This window comes from Sinocyclocheilus anshuiensis, unplaced genomic scaffold, assembly GCF_001515605.1.
Source record: "Sinocyclocheilus anshuiensis isolate Anshui unplaced genomic scaffold, SAMN03320099.WGS_v1.1 scaffold535, whole genome shotgun sequence".
Taxonomy (NCBI): domain Eukaryota; kingdom Metazoa; phylum Chordata; class Actinopteri; order Cypriniformes; family Cyprinidae; genus Sinocyclocheilus; species Sinocyclocheilus anshuiensis.
Genome location: NW_015551063.1, coordinates 129,478 through 142,349, shown reverse-complemented (window position 1 = coordinate 142,349; position 12,872 = coordinate 129,478). Strand labels below are relative to the sequence as shown.

Sequence of the window (12,872 nt, the reverse complement as noted above, 5' to 3'; positions counted from 1 at the left end):
TATATTTATTTATATATATATACTGTATATATATATATATGTATGTATGTATGGGCTGTCAATTGATTACAATTTTTAACATAATGAATTACATTAAGTGGCGTTTTAGTAATCTAATTAATTAGTAATCTGACTAATTAATTTGTCTGTAAAAATACCCCCACAAGATCATTTAAAGGCATTATTGTGTTAAATGAGAAAAGTATTAAGTAAGTAGACATTACAAAAAGTAGCTTTAGAAATAAATATTTAGTTTGATTCAACTTAAAATGTATTACACATTTAGGCAACAATGGCCTAACATAAACTATAGAACATAAAAGAGAATAATTTGAGAAATATCTCAGTATTATTATTATTATTATTTTCATACAATGAAAGTCATTGATTAACAAAACAGCTTGGTTACCAACAGACTTCAAAATATCTTATTTTATGCTCCGCAAAAGAAAGTAAGTCATACAGGTTTGAAACGACATGATGGTGAATAAATGATGACAGAACTTTAATATACATATATGGCTGGACCTAAAGTAAAATTTTATTTTACTTAGGATTATCTGTGGCAGAATCAGATGGTTAAAAAAAGGCATAAACATACATAAAACTTGAGAATTTTAAACAAACATGCAGAATATATTATTAAAGGCCAAGATGCACAAGAATTGCTGATGGGCTAAACGCTGCGGAAATCGCCTGGGGTTTGACACAACTGGATGTAATCAATAGAGAGAGAGAAATTCAAGAGAGATCAATCACTCCATGTTCTAAAAAATGTGTTTGGTTATAAATCTAGGCACATCTTCCCTAAACCCAGCAAGATTCAAAAATGAAGTTGAATTTGAATTATTGAAATGCGGGTGGGTGAGAGCACAAACTGTGGACTCAAAGACATCCTCTCCCATATTTTATGATGTTTTTGAAATGCTGAATGTACCATGAAGCCTGATGCAAAGAAAATGTGTTTGGCTGTGAGGCCCCATAAGCCCGTGAGGGCATATTCATACCAATCCAAATGGAGACCGGTTTGCAAGTAACATGAGGTTAGAATGGCAAAGCTACTGACCTCAAATACACCCCTGCTCTGAATATAGAGGCCTTATAGTGTTTGATTTGACTAGAGTTCTTGCATATTCATGGCCCTGCCAGGGATCAGTCAAGTACGGCAGAATTGACTTGATCTGTCACAACTAAAGTGTGTATTCAGACAGAAGCCCCCACCACCACCGGAGGGATTGACCTCTAAAATCACTGTCTGAGAACAGCGAGACGAAAGATAAAAGAAAGGCAAAGATGAGTTGAAGGGGTGGGGAAGAGTTTCGTGGTGGTGCTCGGAATGCAGAATGGACCTCTGATGGTATTATGAGCCATATGGCCCATAAATATGTTGTATTTTGACGAGCTTTTCTTTGATGCTGACATCATTCCCAACCCTGCAAAGCATCCAATTGATCTTCATCAGCGAGTGTTTCCTGGGAGAAATGCATCCTTTAATGGTCCCTACAAATGTTCTTGCACCTATTCATCATGGCCAATTCAGACATGATGTTTCTCAGACATCAAGATGGGGTCGCTAAAGTTAAATATTGCTGACATTTGTGTCACTGCTTTACAGCTATCATGAGACACTAGAGATTTTTCACCAAATATGGGGCCAAACATGATCTGATATTCTAGATTACGTCAGTAATGGCTCTATCCAAGTCGTGGTTTACAATGACTATGTAAGAAGAAATATTAAAGACAATATTAGCTATTAGCAATATTAGCAAAAATTTGCTTTACAGAGAGTATGAAATGGTTAGATACAACATAAAGAACACTTTAATTCAGTATTGGAGATGATTCAACACTAACTTTCTTCTAACAGGTTATTTCAATAGTCTATGCCTGTCAAAAAATACAGGGTACCTTTAAGATGTACAGAAATAACATGTTTAAGGCATTCAATGTTAAACTCAATCTCTTTGAAAACTTGAAAAGTTTTAAGTTTATTTCTGCAAAAAAAAAAATAATAATAATAATAAAAGACAATATTAGCTATTAGCAATATTAGCAAAAATTTGCTTTACAGAGAGTATGAAATGGTTAGATACAACATAAAGAACACTTTAATTCAGTATTGGAGATTATTCAACACTAACTTTCTTCTAACAGGTTATTTCAATAGTCTATGCCTGTCAAAAAATACAGGATACCTTTAAGATGTACAGAAATAACATGTTTAAGGCATTCAATGTTAAACTCAATCTCTTTGAAAACTTGAAAAGTTTTAAGTTTATTTCTGCAAAAAAAAAAATAATAATAATAATAAAGATACTAGCAATAATACAAAAGAAAGAAAGAAAGAAAGAAAGAATAAAATCCGGTCCAAACCTGCCCTGTGGTAGGTTTTGAACTGGTCAATGTCATTAAGAATGCACTCTTTTTCTACAATGAATAAAAATAAGTAAGTAAGTAAATAAATAAATAAAATCTCACTCTCTTCCCTATATACTCACTCACACACACACACATTAATTTGCTGCAGTAGCTATGGTATTGACAGTACCAGGCACCACAAGGCACCATCTGAATAGGATTTTAATCACAAACATTTCAAGAATCTGATGCAAGGTTTCAAAACCTTCAACAGATATTGCTGCATATTTCAAAATATACAAAAGCAGGACAACTATGGCAGGGCAAATAACAAATCTAACCTGAATTATGTGTCATTCCATAATCTTACTATGTAAGCAGGCTTATGTATAATGCACCATGGCAGAGCATTGCTTTTAACTGTATTTTAAAATAAAGGCCTCATGGTGAAAATGGAACATTAGCTATGTGTGGGTGTCACCTTAAATTACCATGCACACAATGTATCTGAGTGGATATACTGTAATTTGTAAGAAATATGCAGAGGGGGTTTTTCTTTAATAAGGACAAGAGCTCACGGTGGATGACATTATATTAAAGAAAAAAAATATACAAAATACAAGATAATCTGTGATTGAATGCTAATAAAAAAAAAATATATATATATATATATATATATTTTTTTTTTTGGGGGCGGCTAGTTACTGATCATGTAGACAGTGTCCTATCACTATCTACATGCTCAGTCTTGTTTGAATTTAGGCCCCTGGAGTCTCTTCATCTTACATTCCCGACCCCAGTCCTGTGCTTTCTAACCTGCCTGAGAAAATGGCTATACTGCAGACTCAATGACTGGTCATTAAAAACATGCAGTTGATAGGTAAAATGAATGGTGTTTCAAGCTATTAGTGAATATGCTTCTATTTAAGTCTCACGGTCCCACAGCTCTGTCTTCACCTTGATCTCTCTGACCTACAATCACACAGCACAGTCTTCCACTCTGCGCGAAAGACCAATTGCCGCAGCAAGGCCACCTCTCTCTCAACCCCAATTTACATTTATGTCCCTCACCTGCTTTTATTTATTAGCTATTTTGCATTTGGCGCATCTCCTCTGGAACCATAGACTAGCATACTAGTATTCAAATGAACCTTCATCTCATTAATGCCAGCACTTTTCCTCAGAGACAACTTATAATGTTTCCTTTGGACTGAGTTTGAAATTCTATTCAAAAATAATCAGCCTTTCCCTACTATGTTACAAGTTTCAGCTCTAATGAGTTCTATCAAGCATTTCTGTGGGAAACAATTGTTTTAGCAGTGTGCATCTGTTCAGTTGTTCCTGTGGAACACAACCCTATCTTGTTTGGTTTTCTGTCAAGCATGCTTGGTTTTGGCATGTCAATCAAGAACAAACATAGCTGTAATCTCAAGCTAGCACTCTTGTTTTTGTAGACACAAGAAGTTGTTTTGCTAATAATTACTCTTTAGAATTGAACGCCTGATTGGAAGAAGAACAAAAAAAAAACATCCCATAATCAAAGCCATCCAACATCTCGCTATATGTCACAGTCTTCCTAATATGTACAATGTTCCTTCAGTTGATACGTTGTGGCATTTTTCCTACAGTCTTCTGCAGTGAAGACGTGAAATGCTGTTTTTGCTCACATGAGCACACGACCATAAAACCAACAACCTCCCAGTTTTTAAGTTTCATATTTTCATTTACATATTGCATCCTGACATGCATGCATCTTTGAGCCCTTGTTGAAGCTCAGCACATGCGGCTGTCACCCTCCATTCTACATCTTTCTATCAGAAGGACAGTACAAATGGGAGCTGGAGCAGCAAGTGGTTTAAGAAAGGAACTTGTGAATTACCTGTCTGGTGTGGATTTGTCCAGGTACCTTGTAGCCCCCTTGACAGCTGCACTCTGAAACGCTGTAGGGGTCAGAGCTGCTGGAGGAACACTTGGAGAGTGAGTCACAGCCCACCACGAATGTGTTGTCCAGTGGGAGTTCCTGAATGACATGATGCTTCTTGGGAGCCACAGGGGTCTCTGGTTTGATCTGGAATGCTGGCTGAGGGGAAGCGGATTTGTAGTGCTTGGCTAAGTCAGGACTGTCAGGTTTGAAGGTAGTTGGTGTGGTAGCCCAGTTGTACTTTCCCATTGTCTGCTCCTCAAGTTCAACAGGGAGGTCTAAGGTGCCATTGATGTGCTCATGAGTAGAGTCATCAGTCTTGGCTTCCTCAATGGTTACGAAATTCAGCAGCAAACTTTTTGGGGACCTCTTCTTCTTCTTCTTTTTCTTTTTAATCTGCCGGCCCTCCTGGTTGGGTGATACCCACTCGCCACTCTGTTTACTCTTCTGGACAACTTTGTGTCTCGGTGTCTGTCGACAGCGTACCAAAGCAGTCACAAAGATCACCAGGATAACGGTCATAGTTCCAGCTATTATGGCAATAACAACAATTACGTAGCCATTGGTCTGGGGTGTCACGTCATTGTCCCCAATGTTCCGCTCCAAAGGAGTCTCCAAACTCTTGCGAAGTTGCTCCTGGATGAACGTGGAATTGGAGACAGTATCATTGACAAACAAATGGACTAGGGCGATTGCATGTAAGGACTCAGGCTGTCCCAAGTCCTTGACCTTTACCACCAGCCTGTGGAGACCTTGATCTGCTGCTACAATTTTCTCCTGCAGAGTAATATTTCCTGTCGTTTTGTCAATGGCAAACAGTCCTCTCGGTGACCCTCCAATAATACTGTACTGCAGCTCAGCATTCATCCCAGTGTCATTGTCAATGGCAAATACTCTGGTCACCACTGATCCAGGGCTGGTGGTTGAAGGTACTAGATCATAGGAGTAGTTTGAGGAGGGGATGACAAACACCGGTCGATTGTCATTCACATCAACAACATTTATGGTGACCTTGGCATAGGAGGTGGTTTGCATTTGACCTGCGTCCACAGCCTTGACAACAAACGTGTAGGAACTTTGTTGCTCCCTGTCAAAGGTAATGTTTGGTTTGATCACCCCAGTTCTGGGGTCGATGATGAAATTGTCCTTCCCATTTATGATCGAGAGAGTGACGACTGCATTGTCACCAGCATCTGCATCAGTGACAGTGATCAAACCCACTGTCCCATACAAAGGCAGGTTCTCAGGCACATAGAAGTTGTACTCGAGATGGGTAAAGGCAGGACTGTTGTCATTTTGGTCTTGGACTATTAGCTTCACTGTGACATTGCTTTGGAGAGGGGTAGAACCATTATCCCTGGCAATGACTGTGAATGAATACTTCTCCTGCTTCTCCCTATCCAGCCTTTTGACAACAGAAAGGATTCCAGATCGGGGATCTATGTTAAACCCATCAGGAGCATCTAGGCCAAGACTATAAATAATAAGAGCATTAGAACCGCTATCTGCATCTGTTGCACTGATTTTTATCAACTGTGTGCCCGGGTCATTGTTTTCCGGAATGGACAGCTGGATTTCAGGCTGAGGGAAAACTGGGACATTGTCATTCTCATCCTTTATTTTAATCAGAACCATTGCCGAAGTGTTCAGAGAAGGTTTCCCAGAGTCAGATGCAACTATCCTAATCGCATACTCTCGAGTGGTCTCGTAATCTAAAGGTGCAGCAGTTTCAAGCAAAAACTGGTCATTGAAGACCGGCTTCAGTCTGAAAGGTACATCATGATCAGTGTAACAAGTCACTTTACCATTCAGATCTGCATCTCTGTCCATCACAGTAATTAGAGCTATTTTTGTGTTAAGGGGGGCATTTTCAGACAACAGCACAGTGCCATTAACAAGATTCATTATATAACGGGTATCTACAGAGGGGACGTTGTCATTAATGTCTGTTACATTGACTATCACTGTAGCCCTTGAAGGGGTAGAGCTACCGTCACTGGCCAGCACTATAAGCTTGTGTACCGGGTTGACTTCCCTGTCCAATGGCTGCTTGACAGTAATCAGTCCAGTTGTGCTGTCAATAGCAAAATGTCGTTTGGTGGCAGGGGAGATTTGGTTGCTGAAGGAGAAGTGAATCTGAGCATTGGATCCCAGATCAGCATCTGTGGCATGAAGGTGAGTGACAGATGTTCCCATTGGGGCATTCTCAGGAACGTTTACCTCCACCTCGCTGTCCTTGAACACTGGCCGATTGTCATTCACATCTGAGACGGTGACCTGCAGAATAGCTGTGCTGGACTTTGGAGGTTTGCCACCATCCTCTACTTTAATTTTCATCACAAAGGTGTCCTTCGTCTCCCGATCGAGGTTGTGCTGGACTATGAGTTGGGGCCATTTGTCTCCTTCAGGTGTCTCAATGATGTCCAGGCCAAATTCGCTCACACTCTGGAAAAAAAAAAATAGCAGTCTTGTAAACTCTTTGCAGTATATTTGACCAAGAACAGTACATCTTTAAAATGTTTAGCTAAAAGTCAGTAAGAGGACACCTTCACTTGATGTTTATACTTGAACTAAAATTCCCATGGTGCATTTTTCCTTTTGTTTAAGTTGCTATTAATATTGTTGTTATTATTGTGTCTATCACTAGTTGTTCTTACTTTTAATGTATGTGGAAATGTATGCTATGACAAACTCTCAGACTGAACTCACAGAAGTAAAACACATACAAATACTAATGTGTTTGAGCCAGTCATTTATTCTGGCTTTCAACAAATGTTGGCTTTAGCTCCAGCATTAAACCTTGGGGTTGAAGTTCTTTAATCCTATGAGAAAATGCACAAGGTCTTCAAAATATTTACTTGAAAAGCCCATCCAGGGGTTATGATCCTATAAAGCAAACATTGGATCCCCACACAGTAAACAGTTCCATCGAGCACCTGAAAACTAAAATACGTGCCATAAATGATGCACAGAGCACGGTTTCTCCCCCCAAAGTAAATAGGTCTAAGATGTGGTAAACAATCAAAAATAGTTTGTCGGAGAGGAAATTACCTTGTGTCATTCCATATTTACTTGGGTAAGCATAAATCAATGCTAATATTCCTGTCTGCAAATATTACAGAAAGCCTTTTATTGACCCTTATGAAATAAATGTTTTTCTTCCCTGACCTTTTCTGACTCCTAAGCATGCTTAGTTTACATTTTCTTAAAAATGTAAAAAACATTTGCCAGTCTGACAGAAAATTGCAGATTTAACATTCAAAAACAACATTTTCTACCAACAATTACAAGTAACAAAGCCACACTGCATCTCAAAGTATAATAATGAAACAGTGAGTTCTAGCCCTATCCTCTTGTGTATTCTGCTTTCCTGCATACAACTTATTGTTTTACCCAACTAGCAAGACTCTGATTTAGTGTATGGAAGACAGCGTGTGCAGTTTCAACAAGTTCATATGTGAAGAAAGAAGCTGAAAAAGGAGTCAAAGAGATAAGCTTCCATTTTAAATATACTGCAAGACCACCACAGATTAAAGCAACGTGAAAAACCTGAACATTAAAAAAGCCTTTCTCCCAGCAAGGAGCTAAATCTAGGAAACAGCAAAGCCTGAGAAAAATGAAAACAAATGCATATGTAATCCCCCTGAGAAACCAGCTTCGACTGTTTAAAATAATTGCCTTCCTACCTAACTAGCCCTAATATTTATGATTACAGATCAGGCTGCATGGTACGGCAAAACAACACGCATATTCTATATTTCCGCGGTTGGCAAGCGAGGGAGACAGGGGAACAGTGCCTGAATGAGAGTCAAGCACATTTGTGAAACAAAGAGTCTCTTTGAAGCTCTTTCAGTCAAAACCATTTCATGCTAGAACAAGAAAAGGCAACTTCCTTAAGAGATAAGCTTCCTGCCTCACATAAAGCTGAGAAAGATTACTCTGTCTAGGCACATATTTCAAATGTGATTACGATACATGTATGCATTTCCCATGCCATGGTTAATCTTGAATCATTTAGTCTGGCACTAACAAACCACTTTTTATTGGCACACTGCATGCAGCCACAGATTAACTACAACGGCAAATGACAATTTATATTTTGGATTGACAAAGTAAGCTTTGTACATGCTAAAATCATGTAAGATCCCCCTTTGGTGGTTCTTGGCACAAATTAGTGACCATCTGTGGTCTACTGTCAGTACTACCAACACATGCAAAAACACACATATCAAAACGCATCCAAGTACATAATTAGCATTAAAATGGAAAGGTTATAAAAGGAACCATTTGGATGCCTACATATATTAGCACATGCAAAACAGCTTTCTTCTTCATTAAAAAGTCAGCACAATTCAACAAAAGTGACTGACGTGAAAATGTTTATGTAAGAATCAACACGAAAATCTGGGAGAAGCGGATCTGTTTGGTGCACTTGTGGTTATGATAAAGGTGGGTTACAGTTTGTCAGTTACGAATGCATGCATGGTGACCATAAGGGCTTTTTTTCACTAGTTATCTTTGCTTGTTTCATATTTATACAGGGAGCTAAAACATGGATTAGTTAATGAGTCTGGTTTTAAAATGGCTAGCAATGAGGAGATCAATCATCATTTTTCAAGCCAGGCTCATAGAAAATTAGGCTGGGGAATTCTGATTATCTTTAGACAGACTCAGGTAGAGTAAAAAGAACATGAATCACAGTCCCAAGGGAAGTGACAAATGTCTGAAATTAATACAGGTAGTGCATAAGAATCTACATATTCATACCAACTGACCCATTGAGCATTATGAGAGACACATGGGATGAATCTCTTTTGTTCAAGTCGAGACTGACAGGGGATGATACTGGGTATGAGACGATGCCAACAAAACTTGCTTAAACTGAACCCAATTGCCTGGTGCAATCAAGAAATATATGCAAAAGCGAATGTCAGTTATAAATAACCCATATAGAGCGGTATCTTTACAGTAGAATAGTAGGAATCAGTAAGCTTCATTTTGCATAGTTCAACCCCAGAGTTTTTCTCAGCTTTGCAGGCTGGCTGAAGTATCTGCTGTATGAATCAATGAGATGACCTTCTACAGCAAAGACTCAGAATGAACTCAGTATCAACAACAGATAAACTGAATATTTTAGATCCTTGCACCATTGTATTGTGTTATTATGTATTATTATGTAAAGCCATAAATATTTCATTTACACTAAATTGTCTGAAAATGTTGTCATCTTTTTTTGATTCACTATGAATTATAATCAGCCATTTGCCAGTAACTAAAACACAAGCGTTGTCTCCTTGGTGAAACTTTGGCTGAAGAATCAGCCAGAAATTAGGCACAAATGAAACCTGGAACCAACTGACAGGTAGTAATGTGATTAGAATCTGCTAATATATCCCCAGTGTCCACTATTGTCCAGAACAGTAGCAGAAATCAGTTTACCTTATCCACTCATCCTTCAAGTTAATGCTCTTTTACTCAGACTGATTCTCAAGGGAGTGAAATTTCAAAACATTTGTATTAATGAGCATCTATACTCTCATAAGCTAATTGTTATAATTAATAGTATTTATTTTATATTCTGTAAGCGTTTCCTGGGAAACAAACCTTTTGTGAGAAGTGTCAGAACCCTTCAGCTCAACTTCAGGCACAACAATTACCTCTTTTTTCAAAGAGGATGATATTTTCTCAAGAATCAATCGCAAGCCTTTGTGGTGCAATATTCATGGAAACTCTTTATGACATGTTACTTGTCAGCCCTTGATCATTAATGCATCATTTGACTGGCTCTTATCATTGCCTTGAACAGAAATAACTGGAGAAGTGAGAAGTGAGAAGTTAGAGCTTAAAAAATTAAATAAAATCACACTTTCGATAAATGATTTAAGCCGAATTAGTTTCTCTTCCAAGCTAGTTTCAAATCGGAATCAGACACAGATGAAAACCAAAATACTCATGAATTATTGAAATGAAATGATAACTAATTTAAGGCTGACCTTGACTCCCCAAATAAGCAATCCAATGGAGACTTTGCTGCAATTAAAGTCCTTTCGAAAGATCTAAAATGTGACGCAGATCTAAAATGACAATGCCAGTGGTCCCAGGTGATTAAAAACACACAAATGGCTTAAAAAGGAGAGAAACTGCTTTCTTAATGTGAGGTTAGAGTGCTTAAATGGCAGGGTAAAAATAACAATGAGTTGGGTGGAACCCACAACAGAAAAGTCAATATCCTCATCCCATGAGCCTGATTTGATCCACATGCCTCCAGATAGGACTTGTAAAGAGGTTCTCTTTGAGTGATAAAATCTCTTCTAATGGAAAGCCCTCCTCCAGCCATGCATGGCATTACTTTCTGTAGGCTCACCTTGATAGTGTCCAGGGGTGCTTCTGTGCATCGTTCCAGGTGACATGGCAACACTAATGCTGATGGAACAATTAATATGGCGCTGCAATTAAAACCGGGGTAGGCAATAACGGCCCTCTGTGTCATAAGCGAGGGCTTCCTCCTTAGGAGACATGACTGGAATGAGTAAAGAGCAAAAGAGGGATTGCTATCAGAGCTCTTTCAAAGCTATGCGTGCAGCAGCTGTGGCCCACAATGCTAATCTTGCAGCTACATGCTGACGGTGAGCCGGTCTAAACCATTACTGTGTGGGAGCTTCAGAGATTCGTACTCTCATAGGACCATGCAAACGCAGTCCAAGAGGTGGATTCACGGCCAGATGCTGCTCGTGGGAGGCTTTCAACAACCTCAGAGGATGAAACATATCCTCCCTTTCCATTTCTGTTTACTTAGATCTACCCTCACCTAACTCGCATGCATGATTCATAAAAAGAAACACTACACTTTATTTAACAAATTAAATCATCTGAAAGGCAACAGAGCCTTTACATATTATTGTAATTTTATGAGGCAATGCAGTGGTCATTTTCCAAGCACAGGCAATTGAGAGAGCCGCAGCAGGCTTGGCAGAGAGGGAGAGAAAGAGACTCTTTAAAAATGCAAATTGGTAACTTAATCAGACATGAAAAGCAAGGATTTGGCTAATTCTCAAAAGAAAAGGTACAAATTACTCTTTCACACTTTAATGACAATCTTGGGCTCTTTGTTTCACACTGTATTTGAATTTCACACTGTATTTGAATTTTAATTAAAATACAGGGCGACCTTTCTAGGGAATACTAGTTCATTCATTGAACTACGCTACGTCGTAATCTTCCGCGTTGTGACTGACAGCCCAGATGTATGTGAGTGTGCTTAGTGACTTTTTACCACTTCTGGGGTTAATGGGCCTTCTGACACTGTATAAAATGCTACATTATATACACATGCAACGTATCAGCTTCTGTATATATTTTAATAGCACGCATACCATTATCCTACTTTTCAGTTTGAGCGGACTATATTAAGCCTCTGAGAATATTACGCTAGTTTCTCAGAAGACATCAATTAGAAGAAAGAACTATTCTCCCCATTGTTCATATCTATCTCAGTGCAATTAACAACTTACCTAACACAAAACAGAGGAAATGACTTTTAAAACCTTGAGCCAAAAACTATTTTTTATTGCTTACTGTGCTATTTTTATTCTGGACATTAAGGGCCCATTAAATGGCGGTGTCACGTAATAAATCACAGCTGAACGTTGAACTCACCTTGACAAGCTCGTAGTGTTGAATCCCATTGATCCCTATATCAGGGTCAAATGCGGAAGGGACAGGGTAGCGGCTGTTGATGGCTGTGTTTTCTGGAATGGAGATTTTGATAACAGTCGATTGAAAGAGCGGGGCGTTGTCGTTGATGTCTTCGATGAGGAAGCGGATCTTGACCAGTCGGAAAATCTCGTCGGGTAGCACAGCGACCTCGATCTCGTAAAAGCAGCGCTTCTCATTGAAGACTCCGGAACAGAGTTTCTCACGGTCGATGCGGTTGGCTGTGGTGAAAATCTCTCCCGTGCTTGCCTCTACCTTGACCAAAGGCACATCACCCGTCTTGTAGACAGGTTTAAACTGCAGCGCTGAAGACAGTTTAATGTCTGGATCTAGGTTCAAGTTGAGGTCTTTGCGCAGGTTTCCGATGCGCACATTCTCCGGCTGCTCCTCTTTTACGGTGTAGTCCTTCTCTTGAGCCCGGCACATCAAGAACAGGCAGGTGAGTAAAACCACCAGAACATGGGCCTCACTTGCCAAGTCCATACTCAGAATAGGTGCTGCACTCTCTTCAAAGATCTGCAAAGTCTGCTAGAGGAAGACAGGTGGGAAAAAAGAAAGATGGTCATACTCACAACCATAAAACACAGTTTTGATACAAATAGCTTTTTGATCCTTTAAAACATTAACTTTTTGAGGGAGCATTTTCACTTTTTCAATAGATTAAAGAGATTAGTTAGCCAAATATATATATAATATTATGTTCACTCTCGCACCCTCATGTACTTCCAAACCTGTATGTCTTTCTTCTGTGCAACACAGAAAGGGAACACACACAAAAGGGAAAATCTAATAGCATAAATCTTAACCTTGGACCTTATTCTTGAAACACAAAATGACCAATAAAAAGGTGTCAAGCACCAAAAGCAGCCCATATTAA

General features: G+C 39.0%; 1 protein-coding gene across 3 annotated transcripts in view; it reads right to left on the bottom strand.

Moving 5' to 3' along the window:
* Positions 1 to 12,872, bottom strand: part of pcdh11 (protocadherin 11) — a 203,872-nt gene that overhangs the window by 183,338 nt on the left and 7,662 nt on the right. For 2 of the 3 annotated variants that reach the window (XM_016451826.1, XM_016451828.1), the window contains exons 2-3: positions 11,939 to 12,523; positions 4,241 to 6,727 (exon numbers count right to left, since the gene is read on the bottom strand). In XM_016451826.1, the coding sequence (XP_016307312.1) occupies positions 4,241 to 6,727; positions 11,939 to 12,478 (3,027 nt within the window). In that variant the 5' untranslated portion in view covers positions 12,479 to 12,523. The remainder of the gene's footprint in view (positions 1 to 4,240; positions 6,728 to 11,938; positions 12,524 to 12,872) is intronic. The other variant, XM_016451827.1, reaches the window with a different exon arrangement.